The sequence below is a fragment of the Lepidochelys olivacea genome (genome assembly GCF_965140295.1).
Source record: "Lepidochelys olivacea isolate rLepOli2 genome assembly, chromosome: 4".
NCBI classification, from domain to species: Eukaryota; Metazoa; Chordata; order Testudines; family Cheloniidae; genus Lepidochelys; species Lepidochelys olivacea.
The window spans coordinates 42009058-42031350 of record NC_140414.1 but is presented as its reverse complement, the minus strand read 5'-3'; the positions used below and the strand labels follow the sequence as shown (position 1 = coordinate 42031350).

The following is a 22293-nucleotide window of genomic DNA, read 5'->3' as shown; positions in this document are numbered from 1 at the left end:
GAATGGAAACCAGGATGCCCATTTTGCTCCAACCACTGGAAAACTGCTGTTCTTAATAATGGAGGTAGAAAACCTCTCATCCTGATTTTTAACCTGAATTGTAGAACTCCAACTAGCTCTCAAATAAATTGTTACAATATTCAAGTAAACAGAGGGCAAGCTACCTGGCTAACAGGTTTCTTGCTCTTTCTTTTTAAATTGTAGCTGTTTTATCTTAAACTACAGAACAGGTTGTAGTTGGGCCAGGACAAGGAGGATGGCATAGAGGGAACAATGTTTACACCCCTGTATAGGAACCATAGTGTGGATGAGGAGCAAGGGCAGACCTGCCACTTGCCTCCCCATTCTTCTGCTTCCCGCTCCTTACATAGGCAAGGTACAGAGGAGAATGCATACTGAATTCCTGTTGGAGAGTGTGTTACCCTGAGGACCCAGAAGTTATACTCGCAGGGCCCCTCCACATGCACACATCTTAATTTGACTTTATAGTAAAGGCTGACAAAAAAAAAGACTCTGAAGGGACAGATTTTTAAAGGTATTAGGTGCCTGAAGATACAGATGGAAACCTAGTGGGATTTTCTAAAGTACTTCACTCCCATTTAAATCAATATGAGTTAAGCACTTGAGCACTTTAGAAAATCCCACTAGGTGCCTGTTTGTATCTTTAGACAGCTAAGTACCTTTAAAAATCTGCTCCTAGACTCCTACTGTGTTCGGAATGCAGAGGTGCATCATCAATTCAGCGAAAGCACTTCAGCATATGCTTAAATCCATCCCTCTTCAAAACTGCACTTCAGCACGTGCTTATCTTCAACAGGTTTAAGCACATGCTAAAGTGCTGTCCAGACTAGAAATGCTTTCGAATCAGAGCCTTAGGTTCTTATAATTAAACCTGCATTTTACTAGAACACTGAATGTGGGTCCTTTTTTATGTATTTATTTATTTAAAGCTCCCAGCTTCTGTTATTACCCGAGGATCTCTGCGTTCATTTAAAAAAAATAGTTTCTAGCCCTCATAGTTGCAAAGGAAAGCTTGAAAACATGATTCTTACACGTTCCACCACCAGATGGCAAAGAAAAGTAATCCCCGTTATTTTTAAAAATCTGATGATTTTTAAGGCAATCTCATGATATTTTAGGGAGTGACGTATGATAGTTTAACATTGGAGGTTAGCAATATTGTGTTTGGAACTTGGTACTACATACAGGTTTTTTTAGTGAACACATGTCCATGTATTATGATAAATTTTCTGTACCATATACACAACCACTAAATAGTGAACATTTTATGAGGAGACATACCCCAACAGAGTGGATTTGATTTAAATGACTAGTCAGGAAGACTCTATGTAATCGTGGATTTCTACATAAAAGTGCATTCTTGTTGGTTGTTATAACCTTAATGCATATTCTTCACAACTCAGAGATAGATTAGGTTTCATTTTTAGAAGGTACACACTATACATTTTTAAAGTGATTTATTTTGAAAACTTTTCAGATTAGTTTTACAGCTATATCAGAAAATGAATGATTGTTTGATTATTTCATTTACCAAAGGTAATTGAAGCAGATATTTATGAACTCACTGGGAGGTGAACTATCTCCAGTTCAACAGGTTAATCATTAATAGTTGGAGGATGCTCTTGCAATGCTGTATTAGGAGGAGAACATCACCAGACAGACATTTAAATTGTTTTATTTAACTAAAAAAGCAACGTGTTATATTCTGGATTTTTTTCTTCAACAGCAAACATAATATTTTAACAAAACAAGTATATGAATTTTTGAATTTAGTTAAACATTCAAGTTTTTTAAAATCAGGTTTGTTTTTGTAAAATTGTTTTTAACTAAAATAGTTAAATGAAATATTTAAAAAAAATTATACAATACAAAAGTTATATATAAAACAACTATGTCAGGCAGGTCAGCATGAGAAACTTAAAATATTGGCTTCTGCAGCTAACTCAGTCATCTTCACTTGTTCATAATCTGGAAAAGAAAAACAAGCTTTCCTTCTTTTTCAGGTCCCAAACGATTTCTCAATTTGGAATGAATTAATCCAAAGAAAGAAAATATTCTTTGTACACCGGCAGAAGAAGCTACTGCTGTTAAAAGTGAGATTATCACTTCAACAGTCTCTGAATCCAAGTGCTTCAGGGACTTCCATCAGTTCACTGGTGTGACTTTCTTTAAAACATCATCAACAAACATATATTTCTTGAATGGTTCAGCCTTAGATCTGAAGTTTATTATAGTTGGCATTATGGAGGGATGATTGCTGGATGTCCATGTCAGAGCCATCTCCTCCTCTTCAGCAGTTGAGGTTTGACCCTGGTACTGAGTATTGAGAATATTTGCAAGAAAATGAGCTGGAGATCGTGCTTGTCCCATTTGTTTTTTTAATGCTTGTAATTTAACTCTGTCATTGCATATTTCTCTTTTTAAGATCTATCTCAGTTCCTTCCAGATTCAACAGCGTCAGCAACAAAACAGCTATTTCCCTGCATTTTGTCCAAGGCTACAGAAATAGGCTTCAGGGTACTCACCATGTCTTCAACATTTCTCTGAAGCCCAATGTTGAGAACTTTGGCTGTGACAGTGCCGTCTATTTTTTCACAATTTTGTTCACAAACTGTCATCAGATTAGGCCAGTTCTTGATATCATGCTCAAAACAGTCCACTCCTCAGTTCCAGCACACATCTTGTGGGAGAGCTAGCTTGGTTCCTCCACTTTTTTTCAGAGCAGCTGCTGCAAAGTGGTTGTTGGGGAAGTATTTTGCAATTTCAACAACATTAGCCTTTTCTTTCTGGAACACTGAAGGCTTTGGCTTAGGAGGTGCATCAAATGAGCACTGCAACTGTATGTTACTAGCTTGGGACTCTCTCTTCTAAATAATTTCTTCTCATCTTGGATACATTTGCAGCATTGTCTGTGACCAAGCTGCGTACTAGACATTTGCATTTTTTTTCAGTTTGTTGTAGCTTTTACTTCTACTTCTTGTAAGTATTCTGCTGTGTGTACATTTCCTGATGTATCAATTGTTTCTGTAAGGAAGACATTCCATTCTTCTGTTGTCGAACAAGCATATACAACAGGATCATTGTGGACATTGCTCCACCCATCAAGGCTCAGGTTAACAATTTCACCCTCTAGACCTTTTGCACACTGCTCAATTTCTCTTTCATACACTTTATCCAGCAATTTGCCTGCGACATCTGCTCTGTTGGGTGGACTGTATCCTGGTCTTAATGACTGAACCATCTTAATGAAGTGTGGGTTCTCAATCATGCGGAAAGGAGAGTCTGTTGCATAAACAAACTGGGCAATTTTTTCATCAATTACCTCTTTTTGTAATCTGCTGGTTCTTTTCACAAACTTATGTATGGTTGTTTCTGGATGATGCAGATTCTTTTTTCTACAGGTGAGGTATACTGTGGCTATGTGACACACATGATGTGACTGAAACACTATCATTGGCAGATAACTCTGAAACTATAGAAAACGATGGTGATCTAGAAGGTGGATAGTCTTCAGAATCCTATATGTTAAGGATGCATTCCCCTAAACAAAATAAGTCAATGCAGTTATTTAATTACTATTACCATACTGCTCATTTAGTATTACTCCTTGCATTCACTCACAGTCAGTACTACTATCAAGGTTCCTTCCCCACTCTGAACTCTAGGGTACAGATGTGGGGACCTGCATGAAAAACCCCCTAAACTTATTTTTACCAGCTTAGGTTAAAACTTCCCCAAGGTACAAACTGTTTTACCTTTTGCACTTGGACTTTATTGCTGCCACCACCAAGCGTCTAACAAATATATAACAAGAAAAGAGCCCGCTTGGAAACGTCTTTCCCCCCCAAATCCTCCCAAACCCTACACCCCCTTTCCTGGGGAAGGCTTGATAAAAATCCTCACCAATTTGCATAGGTGAACACAGACCCAACCCCTGGGATCTTAAGAATAATGAAAAAGCAATCAAGTTTTTAAAAGAAGAATTTTAATTGAAGAAAAAGTAAAAGAATCACTTCTGTAAAATCAGGACGGTAAATACCTTACAGGGTAATCAGATTTAAAACATAGAGAATCCCTCTAGGCAAAACCTTAAGTTACAAAAAGACACAAAAACAGGAATATACATTCCATTCAGCACAACTTATTTTATCAGCCATTTAAACAAAACAGAATCTAACACATATCTAGCTAGATTACTTACTAAGTTCTAAGACTCCATTCCTTTCCTGTTCCTGACAAAAGCATCACACAGACCGAGAGAACCTTTGTTTCCACCCCCCGCCCCCCTTCAGCTTTGAAAGTATCTTGTCTCCTCATTGGTCATTTTGGTCAGGTGCCAGTGAGGTTATCCTAGCTTCTTAACCCTTTACAGGTGAAAGGGTTTTTCCTCTGGCCAGGAGGGAATTAAAGGTGTTTACCCTTCCCTTTATATTTATGACAACTACTTTAAAGGTGAAATTGTAAAAGGAAGATCTGCCTATTTCAGCTATTTATTTTTAACACAACTGCATCTAAAATGATAGTACCACAGAGTAACACTTATATTTTTTGATTAAACATGAAAATTCAAGAATAGTCCAGAAGGAAGACAGGCAGTCTTTAAGAAAGAAGTATGAAATAAAAAAGTTTACCAACCTGAAGATCCTGTATGTTCAGAAATATTCCTTTCATCATCTTCAGTGCAGCTTCCTCCTGAGAAGGAACACTTCTCATGATATTGTTTCATTGAGGCAACCAGGCCTTGCATTTCTTCGTTGCACTGTTTGCATTTTGCACGCATGCCTGTCTTACCCACAGGTAGAGGAACTTCATTAAAATATTCCCAAACTGGGTCTCTTTTACATCCTGCTGCCATTATAGGTTTTCCCTTCTAGGGAGAGAATGGTAGGGTAGATCTCAAATCAATGAAGGCTACACTCAGAAAGACTTCTGCAATATGCTGTTCAAACATTTTCACTTTTGTTTCTACTGTCTGTCCCTTCTCACATTTATCTCCAGACTTCTCCTCGTCCAGATCTATTCTGCCCCCAACAATCTTCTATTCACTGAACTTTTTGAAACTTTTTGCACTTTTAGAGAGAGGTAAGGGATTGACTCTGTGTGTACACAAATTTCCAGAGGGACAATAGGGTTGAGGTCTGTTATTTCTCACCTCTATATATTTATTTATTTTATTTATTTATTTAAAAACATTTTTGCTGTTAACAAACGTTATCTTTGGAGACACAAATCCACAGTTTGAGAACTGCCAAACTAAGCATCTCTGATGGTATCTTCTAGACTGAGCACTGAGTCCCATTGGGTAGATAGAAAGATTAATCTAAATAATCTATATAGAAGCCCCCGGAGCCCCATAAGATTGGGTCCCTAATCCATGAACTACTGGAACTCATTTACAAAACTTTTCTTAAACATTATATGAATATATTGTGTCATACTGTAGAATTAGAATTTATAATCCCTATTCCATGATATCTTTGAGCTATAATGTATCTTAAATAAAACTATCTTTAGATAGGTTTTTTCCTCAAAAAGCATTTGATCAAAAACTGATTTAAATTTAAAAAATCTATTTTTTTTAATTTTTAAAAATCATTGATTTTTATCCACCCTGTACCCCAATAAGATTGACATGGATGTAATAGCATTGTTTGGTTTTGGTACGAACCAAAATGGAGCATGAACAAGTATCCTTCTGAGTCTCTGCGATGTGGAAAGAGAAAATCAGAAATATGAGACTTGGTCCAAAGACCAGTGAATGGGAGTCTTTCCTTTGACTTTGACGGGTTTTGAATCAGGCCCATAAATTAGGGTTACAATATTTCAGGTTCCCAAAAAAAGGACACTGCTGGAGGGGAGCTGGAGGACATATTTTGGGGGTGTGGGAGACGTGTGTATGTGTGTACTCTGAGGAGGTAGTAGGGGTACGGGAGGGGGTGTACTGTAAGGGGGTATTTGGGAGGTACTGGAGGGGTGTATGTGTGTACTGGGAGGAGCACCTGAGGGGTTTTTGGATGGAGTACCTGTGACCTCACTCTCGAGGTGGAGGTAGTCAGCACCTTCCTGCGGGCTTCTCCCCTTCCGTAGAGCAGGAAGCCAGGGCCTGGGTGGGCGGGATCCAGCAGTTGTGTCTGCAGGGAAGGGACCGATTAGCTGCAAGAAAGGGACTAATTGGGGCACAGAAACAGCTCTTTCTAACCTGCAATGCCTGCTCTGCAAAAATCCTTCCTATTTGCCTCTTATTTGAGAAATCTGCCCGGACAGGGGGCAGAGGATCAAAAAAGAGGTCACGTCTGGGAAAATCTGGGCGTATGGTAACCCTACCATAAATCCCATCTACTTCTTGAACATTACTGTTGCACTGATGTTTTCTTTCCTGAGTAATGCATTCCCTTACTTTGATGTGCAGCAGTCTATATTTTCAAAAGGGCATCTGACTTGTCATCAGCTATCAGAGCATGTAAAGTGTTAATATCACTCAACTACACAAATGCTTTTAGGTAGAGAAAAATATCCACAGAACGCAGCCATATAATACAATTAAGTGAAACAAAAAAACAGCATATAGCATTAATTTGTAATGGATTTATTTGTATTCAGTGCATTGAAAATTTACCACCAAGACCTAGGTAACTGATTCAAGTCTCATTTATGCCTGTGTAACTCCACTACCTACTGTACAGTTATTTTTGATATATTTTGGTATGGGATCAAAATCAGCCTTTTAACTCCCTAACTAAGTACAGTTTAAAAATATTAAAAATAGTTATTGTATGGCTTATGTATATGTTTAATATTAGACATAATCTTCAGACAGTCACTTGATTGAAAGTCTTATTTTTACAAAATGTATAATTATAAAATGATTTACATTTAAGTCTGTCAAATTATTATAGGCCTAGGCAAAAATATTGTAGAACCAAATCTTGTTGTTCTTACTCAGATTTAGATTGTACCCTCCACCTGAATTCTAGCACATCTCTCCAGAGTAGGGGAGACAACTCTGAAAAACCGGGATCCTGTGGAAGTCTCTCCAGTGGCGTTCCATGTGGACATGGCTTTGTGTTGTCATCCCACTACTCTTGAGAACAAAGTAGTGGGATTTTTAATTACTATACTGTGAACAGAGTTCAGTTTTCCTACTATCAAAAGTTTAAAAAAAAAATTTACTAAGTATTAGCGTCCTGAGGGTTCTTTCATTGGTTCCCTCTACTAATTCAGTCTCTGGGTCAGGTAATGCCACTGCCTGAAGCAAGGCATACAAAGGGGGAAAGGATCATCAGATCCTGAATTAGAAAATGTGGTTCTAAAATCTGTCTTTAGGTACAGGTGTCTTTTTTGTTTCGTACTCAGACCTAATCTGAGCTAAAGACCCATTGGCATCAGTGACTAAGGGTTGAATAGGAACCTGTTTCCCTTCATGCCTTTGACAATCTTTAGACTGGAAACTGATCAGGCAGGGACTGTCTCTTACTAGCTGGATGTGTCTATGTACCAAAGCCACATTACCTCTCTCAATCCCAGCATGTGGATTTTTTAAAAAATAAAGAATATTGGTCCCACACAGCATTCATGGGTCAGGGGAGAGGACAGTTTGCCTCCATGTTTTCATTACTCTGAATAAATTTTAAAAAAATCTTAGAATAAATAAAACATTGTGCTTTGAATGATGACATTCTGTGAATTTGATTTTCCTTTTCATGCCATTTAACAGTCCATGTAACATTTGATGTGTTAATTGAGAATTGTCAAATGACTAACAGTAGTGAAGTAGAGTATACGCTGCTACCCACTCATTTCTTTGTTTGAGATACAAAGGCACACCCACCTGCATAGACTTCAGATCAGATGATGGTAATAAGGGTGTTTAAATTCCATGTTGAACCTGTTCCATGAATAAATAAAGAACTTTAGTTTCCCCTGCTTTCAATCAGGCACTTTTCACCAGGGTGAAGACTTCAATTAAAGAATAAAATTAACACTTTGCTCTTTGTTTTGGCTTTTATTGAAGCCTATGCCCAGCAACTTCAGTCATTTTCTTAAGCAAAAATGTGTAAGAAAATAATTGCAAATGAAATAGCTGATGGGTTAAATGACAGGCCAAAATGGTCAAAGATGTATCCACCCAAAGGAGTGGACATCCTCAGAGAGGGAGTTCCATAGATCAGTTCTGAATGGCTTAAATGCGAGGAACAGCAAGGATCAGCTGGTCTATTTCAATCGCCTAAGAGGAGCGAGCAAACCATTCTAAGAAAGAAGAAATACAGTTTGTTTCAGAAACAATCCAGGTTATCTCTGATGGTCATGGTGCCCGGTACAGCCACCAACAGTCCTTGAATCAGATGCATGCAGAAGAGGATCTGTAGTTAGCAATATGTGACAGGATTTGTTACTGTTTAATTTTATTATTTTTCATTTAGTACATAAAAGCAGGAAAATCATATTTTGCAGATTCCATGCAATGTTTAACAAATCAGTATCACACCACCAATTCATATGATGTTGCATTCATTTGGAGGAGCAAAAAGCATTTTAAAATATTAACATTTGTGTTAACATTAATAACCTTCAGCTCTTGGCTCTGCTGTGAAGAAAAAGTAGTATCGTCCCCATATAACAAATGAGAAATATTAAGTGCTAATAGACTAGGACTGACATTTTTCAGAGGGGCCTAAGAGCATTAGGTGCTCAGCTCCAGTGGTCATGCTTCAGGTTGTGGAGGAAGTCTCTGCCAGAAACAGGAATAAAACCTGGATATCCAGTTTCCCAGTCCTGTATTTCAACACAAGATTATCCTTCCTGCTTCTCATATATTGACACCTCTGTTGACAATATACAACAGCACACCAAAGTATGTGTGTTGTTTAAAAGTCAAAATTCCTTTTGGTTTCATCCGGTTAAAACTATTGTTCAAACTATTAGGGCTGTAGCTTTTCTTGGAAACAGAATTCAGTTCTGTCAGAAGCTCTGGGATTGCATGAACCAATTTCTGGCATGCATCCATCCCAGAGCACCTATTGTATTAAAAATTAAAATTAAAAAGAAGGGGGGTGATTGGTGGACATTGCAATCTATGTGGTGAATGGTTTTTATTTTGTGCTTAATGCTCTCACATTTTCTTTCCAGCTTTGAATTAAAGATTTATTACATTAATTTATTATTTTCAGGCCAGTAGTATTAATCAGCCCATTTTCTGTGTTTAAATGCTGTGCAATATTTTTGAGAAAAAGGGGAAGTTGTCATTTTAACAGGTCTGTATTAAAATATATATATATTTTACATTCTGTCACAAGAATGCTATTGTATAATACACTTAATGATTAGGCAGAACAGTGGGAATAATAAAGATTAGATGGCATAGAAATAACGAGTGTCCCTGGGTATTCCTACACAAAGCAATTCTGAACTAGGAAAGGGCTACCATTATATTAACTTATGGCCTGATTCTGCCACCATTACTCTGACTGAGTAGTATTTTATTCCTAAAGTAGCCCCATTGGAATCAGGGTCTATTCAAGGGGTAAGCCATAACTTTATGCAACTAAGGATGGCAAAATCTGTCCCTCATTTTCTGTAATTCCTACCTTTGCAAGGCAGTCCTAGGCACCTGTATATCCAGGTAATAGGTATCAATAAATATCAAAAAGAGGCTGCATCATCTTCACTTGATTAACATATTCCCATGTCATTCCTGTAAGTGTCACATTTGTGTAGTTTTTGCATGGATGATGAAAAATGGTGACTGGTAGGCTTTGCAGAATTTGGACATAGATATAAGTATATGTTTTATATACCTTTCCACTAATCACTTCCAAATAGCCCCAACTTTCAGATATTACAGTGCTGTGATAAACTGATTCCACTTATGTTTTACACTAGCAGGACACAGTATTGGTTGTCCTATATTACATCTGTTGCTTTTTGGATTTTTGACGTTCTCCCCCCAACCCCAAACCAATCTTTGCTGTCAAGTTAAGGTCCTCCTACAGCATTTAGATTCATACAGACTCTTAAGGGGTGGGTATATAAATAATACACATGGATGAAATTAATTCAAAGTGATTTTGCATGATTGAAATGTGTATTTTCATCGAACAATTATTTTCACATATTTTAAAGAATGTCTGAAACATCAATAAATATCGGTTATTTTATATATCTGTAATGTTTCTTTATGAAAGGCAACATATAGATACTTTTCATGTTTCGTATGAGCCATTTGTTGAATACGTTACTCTTGACTACAGAAAACCTTAATAGTTATTTACCTGAGTTTTTATGAACATTTCAACCATGAGATACTTTGGCTGAACGAATTTTACACGTGTGCATAGTAATTTACTTTTATTTTGGGTGTGTAAATAATGCAGATTTCATAACTGATTGCAGTATTTCATTACTCCTTGAATTATTCAGGCTGAAGACATTGACTAATGACACTCGACATGTTGACATTTCTCTGTCTGCAGGAATGGTTGGCTCAGGGTATTAGTGACTTGAGATAGCAGAGCATAGGTTAACAGGTCAAATCCAATCCAGCTTGGTAGTGACAAAAGTCATTATGAACTATTTGATGGCTCTTTGGTGGCTTATGAAGAGCAAGTTGCCAGTCTATAGTTCCTGGAAGACATGAATCTGCATCAGTAAAGCTATCAATGTTATCTGGTCCCTTTGCTTGAGGACTTGGCAGAGAAGGAAAGATTGAATGGAAATGAATGTTGACAGTACTCTTGCTTGGAATGGAATCTGGGGCCTAGCATAAAACGCACAAGCAAGGGGGAACATCAGCTATGGTGGTGGTAAGCCACATTTACACCACCTCAGTTGAGGACTGATCCAGAGCCCTGCAATGGCCCTTGTGTAACTTAGAGAACCTTCTCTGCAGTGCCTCATCCCTGTGCTAGTATTCCTCTCCTGTCCCAATCCCTAGCACACCCATACACTGGTCCTCAGAAGACAGCCTGTGACTGTCTCTCTCTCAGGTTTTTATGCTGGGGAATTCTCCCCCATCTGTATCTGGTGTGTCACTGTGGCCTTTTTCTTGGAATACAGGGCTGGCAGTGGGGTCACAATCTCATGCACTGTGAATAAGCTGGCACTGCCATTGTCCTTGCTTATGTCCTATAGATAAACAGAAGAGCTCAGGTTTCAGAGTAGCAGCCGTGTTAGTCTGTATCCACAAAAAGAACAGGAGTACTTGTGGCACCTTAGAGATAACAAATTTATTTGAACATGCTCGGAGGTTGCATAGCTCAGACTCCAAAATTTGAACCTATATTGAATTGAAAATAAATATATTATTTCTCTGCAATGTCTGTACTTACAGATACACGTGTGCACACAAAAGTAAACTGAAGTTCTTCTGAATTAATTTGGACATAATGACAGCATTCCTTTTACGAGACTGTCTCGTCATGCCATTACAGCCCAGTACATGTTTTTTTCTTCATAACATGACATGGCTCTGCTTGAAGAGTGAGTCTGCTTTCACTGGTGGAAAGGACTGCATCTGTGGCAAGCAAGCAAATTATTTTGTCAAACTTTTTTCTTTTCATGTCGTGTGTGTAGGTTTTAGTAAATTTATGCAATCCATTTTTTTCTTTAAAAAATATTTGTGATAAAGTTGGGGATCTTTTGTTCTGTTCCCAATAAACTCAACACAAAGGAAACAATAACCATATATATGTACACACATGTTGTTTCACACTCCCAGGTTCACCATTGTCCTTTTTATTCCACCCATTTTAAATAAACAAATTCTCTCAATGAAGGAAAAGGTTGGTAGGAGCAATAGTGGGAGTTTAATAATGGTTTGTTTAAAATGGGAAGTGATATATGACTACAGTATTTGTTGGAATGATGGTAAGTGAATCTGGCAAAAAAAAATTCACTAACTGACAAAGGGGAATGTAATTTACATGTTCCTGCACAAGCAATTCCCCTTACACCCAGAGACACACGCCCCCAGAAAATGCAAGTGAAGGTTTCTGCTTCCTGTCTTTTCTGATCTTCTTTTGTAGACAGCCATTATTCTTTAAAAAACAGGTTCTCCAGGGACTGCATTCACAGTCCTGCCACCCACCAATAAGTTGTTCAAGGAGTCTCTTGTCTCTGATGTCACAGTTCCACCAAGAGGAGAAGGGAAGGCAAAACCGTGCTTGGTTTGAAGCACATGCTTGATACTGCACAATTGTGAGCAATAAAGGCAGCATAGGGAAATCGTTTTGCTGACTTGATTCTCCAGCTTTAGAGCAGCTGCTCATCAGAGAGGTCTGAAGCAAAACTGCCCTAATAGACTGCAAAATCTGGCTTAGTTGCCACTCCAGAGCTGGTGAGTATTCATAGGAGTTACCTGAGATACCACAGATTAGTAACTGTCAGTAAAATTTCTTCTTTTTTTTTTTTTTTTTTTTAATGGCAAGAACTGGAGTAACAGGCTGGGATTTAAAGTCTGTGTGTGTTCTGGATGCTGAGAGGATGTTCACAGTTAAAGTGATACGGTGGTAGATTGAGTACTTTTAAATACCGCAAAATTAATCAAATTGCAGCAATGTGATGTAAGGCTGAGATATCCCAAATGGTTTAAGCACCCAGTGCCCCATCATCTCAGGCATTGGCACCCTGACAGCAGGATTGTCTGGCTATGTGGACTCTCTCCTCAGACCCTACGCTACCAGCACTTCCAGCTATCTTCGAAACACCACTGACTTCCTGAGGAAACTACAGTCCATCGGTGATCTTCCAGAAAACACCATCCTGGCCACTATGGATGTAGAAGCCCTCTACATTAACATTCCACACAAAGATGGACTGCAAGCCATCAAGAACAGTATCCCCGATTAATGTCACAGCAAACCTGGTGGCTGACCTTTGTGACTTTGTCCTCACCCACAACTATTTCAGATTTGGAGACAATTTATACTTTCAAGTCAGAGGGGCTGCTATGGGTACCTGCATGAACCCACAGTATGCCAACATTTTTATGGCTGACCGAGAACCATGCTTCCTCAGCTCTCGTCCCCAAGCACCCCTGCTCTATTTGCACTACATTGATGACATCATCATCATCTGGACCCATTGGAAGGAGGCCCTTGAGGAATTACACCAGGATTTCAACAATTTCCACCCCACCTCAGCCTGGACCGGTCCACACGAGATCCACTTCCTGGACACTACAGTGCAAATAAGCAATGGTCACATAAACACCACCCTATACCGGAAACCTACTGACTGCTATACTTACCCACATGCCTCCAGCTTTTATCCAGACCACATCACATGATCCGTTGTCTACAGCCAAGCTAAAATACAACCGCGTTTGCTCCAATCCCTCAGACAGAGACAAACACTTACAGGATCTCTATCAAGCATTCTTAAAACTACAGTACCCACCTGGTGAAGTGAAGAAACAGATTGACAGAGTCAGAAGGGTACCCAGAAGTCACCTAGTGCAGGACAGGCCCAACAAAGAAAGTAACAGAATGCCACTAGCCGTCACCTACAGCCACCATCATAGGACCTAACCACATCAGCCACACCATCAGGGGCTCATTCAGCTGCACATCTATCAGTGTGAAATATGCCATCATGTGCCAGCAATGCCCCTCTGCCATGTACATTGGCCAAACCAGACAGTTTATATTCAAAAGAATAAATGGACACAAATCAGACATCAAGAATTGTAACATTCAAAAACCAGTAGGAGAACACTTCGGTCTCCCTGGACACTCAATAACAGACTTAAAAGTGGCAATTCTCCAACAATAAAAACTTCAGAAACAGACTCCAATGAGAAACTGCATAACTGGAATTAATTTGAAAACTGGACACCATCAAATTAGGCCTGAATAAAGACTAGGAGTGGATGGGTCACTACAAAAAGTAATTTTCCTTCTGCTGATACTCACAGCTTCTTGTCAACTGTTGGAAATGGGCCATCTTGATTGTATTAGCCTTGTTAGCACTACAAAAGTAATTTTCCCTCCTTTGGTATTCACCCCTTCTTGTCAACTGTTGAGAACAGGTCACTTCCACCTTAATTGAATTGGCTCGTTAGCACTGCCCCCCCCACTTGGTAAGACAACTCCTATCTTTTCATGTGCTATAATATATATTCTGCTTACTGTTTTTTTTCCACTCCGTGCATCTGATGAAGTGGGTTTTAGCCCACGAAAGCTTATGCACAAATAAATTTATTAGTCCCTAAGGTGCCACAAGGACTCCTCGTTATTTTTGCTGATACAGACTAACACAGCTACTACTCTGAAACTGCAATGAGTTTCAATAGGATTTAGCCTCCTTAACTGACTTATGACCCTTTGAAAATCCCAGTCGAAATTTCTAAACTTAGTGAATTATGGACAGACTGTTTTATGAGTGTTTGGGATTTTTGTTTTTGTATTGTTTTTTGTAACATAACATCCTAATCTTCCTATGGAAGAATTGATTGTCTTCTCCTGTAACACAAAATCTGAAACTTTTCAAATGAGACCAAAAAGTGAGGCTGCCTACATAATAAAAGTTAATAAAAGTTGACTGTTCTTCCTACACACATACTGTGTTTTAAAAAAAATAAATCTTTGTTACAATTTGATTCACAACCACATAAAAATAGAAGAAATACAGGTGAAGCTACAGTATATGTGTGTTGTACTGTCTCCACAGTGGTGTTTTATGTGGGCAAACACCGTGATTGCCAACAGAGGGCTGTCTTTTTAAAGTATATTTGCTGCTGTGAAACTATCCTGTGGTGTCAAGTTGTGGTTGTGTTGTGCTTGTTTTCCATGAATGATCACTGCAAAATAATAGAAATCTAAACCAGAAGACCTGAATGATAAAACACTGAACCAGATTCATATAGGGTTTTTGCTGGCTTATGTCTGGTTAAACTCTGATGGAGGATCCCAAAAGTGGAAAGTCCACCAAATTTGAGAGACAGTTCCCCAAAACTGGCCACGAAGTGAATGTGGCTTATGCAACACATCTTATCTGTAGCCTTCTCCACCAGGGTCTGATGAAGATCCAGCCATAAGCTGAAGCTGCTACCCACCCATGGGAATGACAAGGGAGGACAGTGGTGGAATAACAGCCTCTTATCGTAGTAGTAACTCCCCATGGTCCTGTGGCATAAAGGGCTTCACTGGTGCAGGGTGATTCATAGATTCCAAAGCCAGAAGGGACATTGTGTTCATCTAGTCTGAACTGTAATATCATTTTCTATGCATTGATGAAGATTAATACAGTATCTGTTTAAAACTACAGGAAGAGTATTGTGGGTAGGCAGAACATATTACCCACTATCTTGAACTGGCAGGAAAATAGATTAGATGATCTAATAGGTTTTTTCCATCTTTAATTTCTCTTATCCTAAGGAATTCTGCATGTTCTAGGAAGATCATATTCTTACATATAACATTTCCATGATTCCCCATAGGATCTCTTATAAGTTAAACAGGTCTGTCCCTGGACAAAATGCCACATGCTCCATTTGTACAGTTATTTTCATACATACTGAATCTTTTGTATTTATGTACCAAATTTGATTGCGTACTTTTGGTCCTGAGTCAGCAAAGTACCTGGTTGACATCAATGGAAATACAATTCAGTGCTTTGTTGAATTGAAGCCTGTTAGCTGTAACTCATGCACACTATGTTGGAGTAAAGCATCTGGGTCCTGGAGCAATATAAACCATTCCACCAGGCTATTGTGGTATCCACTATTTTTTAAAAATAAGAAATATTGTAGTGCTCAGCATTTACAAGGATGTGTCCTAGGATTAGTCGATAGTGTATGGGGTAACTTTTAAAACATTTTGCTGACATTTAGAAAATATAAGACTTGTTGAAATAAAAAAGCACTTTATCAGTAAAATTCTACTTAGTTCCTCTGTCAGAGTAGAAATACTGGTCTGTTCTGCAAAATTTAAATGTGTAGAAACCAGACAGTTATGACCTAAAAATTGGATGGGGGGGAATGGTACATCGTAAGCACTTATAAAACAGCACAAATCACACTATTACCTTTATGTAAATGCTATTTATAAAGATGAAAGTCAGAAACTGTAAAATTAGATTCTGCATCCCAGTCTGTCAGCATTTATTTGTATGTAATTGGTTACTAATGCTGAAATTATGATCATGAATTCCAGACTTTTTAGCATAATACTCCTGTTTTACATATGGGATTAAATTCAAGCAATTTATTCGTAAGATTTATCCAGTCTTGCAATGGAAAGTCATAAAGTGTACAGAATTTATCTCAGAAAGATTGCAAGATAGTCACCATGAGTAAAGCTGCTTATGAATTTGCCTTCCACAGAACCAAATAATTAATACCTGTCACTTATTGCCTTTGTGGTTTTGTTCTTAAGTGGCGCCTGTGGGCAATACAAATAATAAATAATAAAAACTGCAGAGCACTTATGTTGAGAAACCTTTCCCATAGCTATTGGTGCCATTTTCCTTCTATAGTAATCTGTGTCTTAACTGCTTTGCTTTGTAAGAACCTGAAGGCTCTTTGAAAATTGAATATGTTCACTGAAAAGATAATACTGGTACCATATGGGTCAATTAGGAAGGCATGGAGAGAAGGAAAACTCTGTCCATCTTTGCAATGACAAAGAACACCCTGATATTTCTTTGAACTGTTTCTACAACTGGAACATTTTCACATACAGTTGATTGTTTTACAGATATATTTAAAGACACAGACAGAAACAGATAGTAATAATCTGTCCAGTGAATAGCTGAAGACTCTACACACATGATACATTTATCCTAAACAAGAAAATAGAGGATGGAAAAAAATTTATGGTTGAGGTTAAATCCTGGTACTGTTTGGTTTAAGATCTCTTAGATTAATGCTATAATGGTACTAGGTTATATATTAGCATAATGAATTAAGAACACCTAACCCTAACCCCCACACAGCATTAAAGAGTTAATAGAAAAGCAGCATTGAATAAGATATGACATGGGCCTAGTGGTTTCATCCAGTTCCTGGAATTTCATAAATTTTTATCCCCGGGGAAAGACTTCTTTAGATTTAAAGGATTAACTTACATTTTATTTTTTAATGTTGTCACGGTTCCTTCCCCACTCTGAACTCTAGGGTACAGATGGGGGGACCTGCATGAAAGACCCCCTAAGCTTATTCTTACAGGCTTAGGTTAAAAACTTCCTCAAGGTACAAACTTTGCCTTGTCCTTGAACCCTATGCTGCCACCACCAAGCGAGTTAAACAAAGAACAGGGAAAGAGCACACTTGGAGATGTCTTCCCCCCAAAATATCCCCCCAAGCCCGACACCCCCTTTCCTGAGGAAGGCTTGATAAAAATCCTCACCAATTTGCATAGGTGAACACAGACCCAAACCCTTGGCTCTTAACAATGAAAAAGCAATCAGGATCTTAAAAGAAGAATCTTAATTAAAGAAAAAGTAAAAGAATCACCTCTGTAAAATCAGGATGGTAAATACCTTACAGATATGTAATCAGATTCAAAACATAGAGAATCCCTCTAGGCAAAACCTTAAGTTACAAAAAGACACAAAAACAGGAATATACATTCCATTCAGTACAACCTATTTTACTAGCTATTTAACAAAAGGAAATCTAATGCATTTCTAGTTAGATTACTTACTAATTTAACAGAAGTTCTGAGCTGCATTCCTGATCTGTTCCCGGCAAAAGCATCACACAGACAGACAGACCCTTTGTTTCCCCCCACCACCCTCCAGCTTTGAAAGTATCTTGTCTCCTCATTGGTCATTTTGGTCAGGTGCCAGTGAGGTTATCCTAGCTTCTTAACCCTTTACAGGTGACAGGGTTTTGCCTCTGGCCAGGAGGGATTTTATAATTCTGTATACAGAAAGGTGGTTACCCTTCCCTTTATGACAAGTGTGAAACTGATATTAACTGATTTGGCTCTAATCATTAGTAGTGCTAGTCACATTTACTTCATTTTCTAGTCATGTGGGTATCATATGTATTTTATAGGAATCCGCTATAATCCAGAATTTATTATTGTACCATTTAAATAAAATGTTTCTAATTGTTCGCAGTACAGGACCGTATATATGCACTCTAGATTTGTTTACCATGGGAAAATATGAGGCTTTTAACACATTTACATAAATATATCTTCTACAATATAATTTTCTCTAAGCCAAATGTGATGGGGACATGGGGTAAGATTTCTGTGGGGAAAAGAATGGTGCAGCAAATCGGGGTGTTATCAGATAAGTAAATATTTTGGGTAACTAACTAACTATTTAGAGATGACAGACATCAGGAGATGTTTATTTGAATAGTTTGGCAAGGTGACAACTTGGCTGTTGAACAGGGTCAGAGCTTGCATGCTGAACTCTAATGCTGTATATGTGACCAAGATAATAATAAGGCAAGTTAGAAATCTGTTGATTAAGTTTTCGTTCTTATTTTTCAATTGCCATATCTACATCAGCTTGTATAGATATCCACTGTTAAAGGCTACAGTATATTGTAAAAGACACCATAATGCTGCACAATGCCTTCTGAGTAGCATTAATGTTGGTGGATTTATAGTTATTTATTATTTATATAGTAATTCCATACAGCGCTGCATAGACTAGGTTGAAAAAAACAGATCTGTGCTTTCACGAGTTTACAGTTTAACTCAGACAAATACTAAGGAAATGATTCAGGCACAAGAAGGTGCAGAACATGGTCAGTTTTTCACAGGTCCTAGTGTATACAGAGTATACTGAAAAGATTGACTACTAACCTTTAAACATTTCTAAAGTAAAATATATACCATTTCCTTGTTTCGACAAATGTCTTGGCATGATATCATTATTCTTTGAGATTTACACTTTTAAAACATTTCTAACAAAGGCTGTCTTGTGCAGGGACATTTGTAGTTACTATTTATTGTATGTGTGTTCTTGTTTGTGGATGTGTCTGCATACATTTCTTTTCTCTCCCCTCTGTCTAATATGTATTTCTCCTTTTTTGTCTTTTTCAGATACCAGATACACACAGGCCTTCAGCATTCTGTCATAAGGCCTACTCAGCCTAACTGTTTACCTCTGGATAATGTGACTCTACCTCAGAAGCTGAAGGAGGTTGGCTACTCAACACACATGGTTGGAAAATGGCACTTGGGATTTTACCGTAAAGAATGCATGCCGACACAAAGAGGATTTGATTCTTTTTTTGGCTCACTCTTGGGCAGTGGGGATTATTACACTCACTACAAATGTGACAGCCCTGGGATATGTGGCTATGACCTGTATGAGAATGACAATGCAGCTTGGGATCATGACAATGGCATATATTCAACACAGATGTACACACAAAAAGTACAACAAATCTTAGCCTCTCATAATCCCAGGACCCCAATCTTTTTATATATTGCTTACCAAGCTGTTCACTCTCCACTACAGGCACCAGGCAAGTATTTTGAACATTATAGATCAATAAATAATATAAACAGGCGGAGATATGCTGCCATGCTGGCCTGTTTGGATGAAGCCATCAACAATGTGACCCTTGCTTTAAAGAGGTATGGTTACTATGACAACAGCATTCTCATCTACTCTTCAGATAATGGTGGGCAACCAATGGCTGGAGGAAGTAACTGGCCTCTCAGAGGAAGCAAAGGGTCATATTGGGAGGGGGGAATCCGTGCTGTTGGCTTTGTCCATAGCCCCCTTCTGAAAAACAAAGGGTCTGTGTGTAAGGAGCTTGTGCACATCACAGACTGGTTCCCCACTTTGATCACATTGGCAGAAGGGCAGATTGATGAGGACATCCAGTTGGATGGCTATGATATATGGGAGACTATAAGTGAAGGCAGACGTTCCCCAAGGGTGGACATTTTACACAACATTGACCCCATTTACACCAAAGCCAAAAATGGCTCATGGGCAGCAGGCTTTGGGATCTGGAACACAGCAATTCAGTCAGCAATCAGAGTAAACCACTGGAAACTACTGACAGGAAATCCTGGATACAGTGACTGGGTCCCTCCTCAGTCTTTTAGCAACGCTGGCCCCAATCGCTGGCACAATGAACGAGTTTCTTGGATGGCTGGCAAAACAGTGTGGCTTTTTAACATAACTGCAGACCCATATGAGCGAGTGGACCTTTCTAGTAAGTATCCGGATATAGTGAAGCAGTTGTTGCGGAGACTTTCACAGTTCAATAAGACTGCAGTTCCTGTTCGATACCCAGCTAAAGACCCTAGAAGTAACCCTAAACTCAATGGAGGAGTCTGGGGCCCATGGTTTAAGGAGGATGAAAAGAAAAAGAAGCCAGGTAAAATTAAGGGAGAGAATAAACAAAAGAAGAACAAGAAAAAAACAAGTCAGAAAAAGGGACACTCCTTAAATTGCCATTTGCACCTTGCTGGTGGATAGGATCAACTACTGTCATTGCATAAGCCTAAGGCAGTCTGCTCCAACTTTCGGGAGCTGCTGACATTCCACCACAGTAGAAATACCAGCTCTGCACTATGACTGAATGAAAAGTCTCCCCTTGTGGTTGGTTCTCACATTATACCAGCACAAGTTATCCTGACGCTCTACCTGAAGAATATATAAATGCCCATGTGGCAAACATCGTTCTCTTCAGCACAAATGATGTTTTTCCATCACAGCTACATTCCATATAACAATGGAAATAACTCTGTTCCAGTATTTCTCTGTTTGAAGGATACTTGGTGGGGTTATTCCATGCCCAAAATAGAATGTATATTTCAATAATGGTATGGAAAAGTTACTAGTAGATATTCCAAAACAGATAAAGATGATCTATAGAGAGAAATAAAACCCAAAATCTGACTGTCATTTTAGGTTATATTGGGTTGTAGTCACCATGTTGTGATTTTTTTTTTAATTAAGCACAGCAAAAGTTTAAGCCCCCTAAGAGTCTATATGCTTTTTTAAAAAGCTGCTTTTAATTAAACTGTGTCTGTCTTACATAAATTGGAGATTTTTTTGTGCTCAGTTTCCAATAAAAACAAAAGCACACACAAGAATCAGTCAGTGCATGTCTCATATTATTTACCATAGGGATAGGCAGAGATGAAGTCTTTGAGCACACCACCAAAATGAATGTAATGTTTATACACTTTAAGTTAACTCTGCTACAGTACACAAAAAAACATAATTTATTTTACAACAGAAGTCAATTCTTTCATCTATGTTAAAGCTTTCACAGTGGGTGATGCAAGCCACCTTTTTGTTTTATTTGATTTGATTTGCTCTATCATTAGAGATTTTATTTTACATATCCAAATCTGCATAGTACTGTAAAAACACAAATTACTGTAAATACAGCTAAGATGCAAAAGAAGAATGATTCAGGTACATAATTTCATTATATATTTGCCTCCAATTAATTTGAATGTATCAAAGTGATTATTTGACTCAGTGGTCACTTGAAATATTGTTGTTCAGTTTCTGTATGGAAGCTAGACTGGCTTTGTTTTTTTGGGGGGAGTCTACTCTAAACCTTTTATTTATATATCTATTAAAATATTTTATTTTTATGGCATTCATAAAAGTATTATGTCTCTCCTTTGCACTGAAGGTCATAATTCAGTTCTTGATTTTTTAAAATGATCTTGCTAAGCTTTGTTTTGTTTTGTTTTTTTTAAATGCAGGCTTGATTTGATGACATTTCATTTCTGTGATACGGTTCTGTCCTTCAAAGAGTTACTGAATTCAGGACACTATTAAAACTGTCCTTATTTACAAGGATGCTAATGAAGAATTCTCCAGTACCCAGATGGATGGTTACACTGGCTTTTTTAATCTTGTTGTATTACAGTGGATAATGTAATTCAGAGTTCCCATGAAAAAAACAAGGAGTGCTTGTGGCACCTTAGAGACTAACAAATTTATTTGGGCATAAGCTTTCGTGGGCTGTAACCCACTTCATCAGATGCATGGAGTGAAAAATACAGTAGGTAGGTATAAATATGAACACATGAAAAGATGGAAGTTGCCTTATCAAGTGGGGGGTCAGTGCTAACGAGGCCAATTCAGTTAGGGTGGATGTGGCCCATCACAAATCTGTGTCTTGTTATGAATTACACCTGATAGGTCACGCACAAGAACTGCTACGAATTATACCTGATAGGTCACTCACAGTTCGAGTCTAGGCTGAGGCACACGAACAAAGTCGACAACTGCAGAGTTTCCAGAGACACTAAGTTTATTACGCTCAAGCGTGGTGCCCCCCTGTTAGTCAGGAGGGTACCCCGAATGCAGGTTATACAGAGATTATAT

The 22293-nt window shown here is 38.3% G+C and overlaps 1 protein-coding gene across 2 annotated transcripts in view; it reads left to right on the top strand.

The window, feature by feature from the left end:
* Positions 1–21508, top strand: part of ARSJ (arylsulfatase family member J) — a 53050-nt gene extending 31542 nt beyond the window's left edge. For both annotated transcript variants that reach the window (XM_084625649.1, XM_084625650.1), the window contains exon 2: positions 19023–21508. In XM_084625649.1, coding sequence (XP_084481775.1) covers positions 19023–20418 — 1396 coding nt within the window. In that variant the 3' untranslated portion in view covers positions 20419–21508. The remainder of the gene's footprint in view (positions 1–19022) is intronic.
* Positions 21509–22293: the final 785 nt, after the last annotated feature.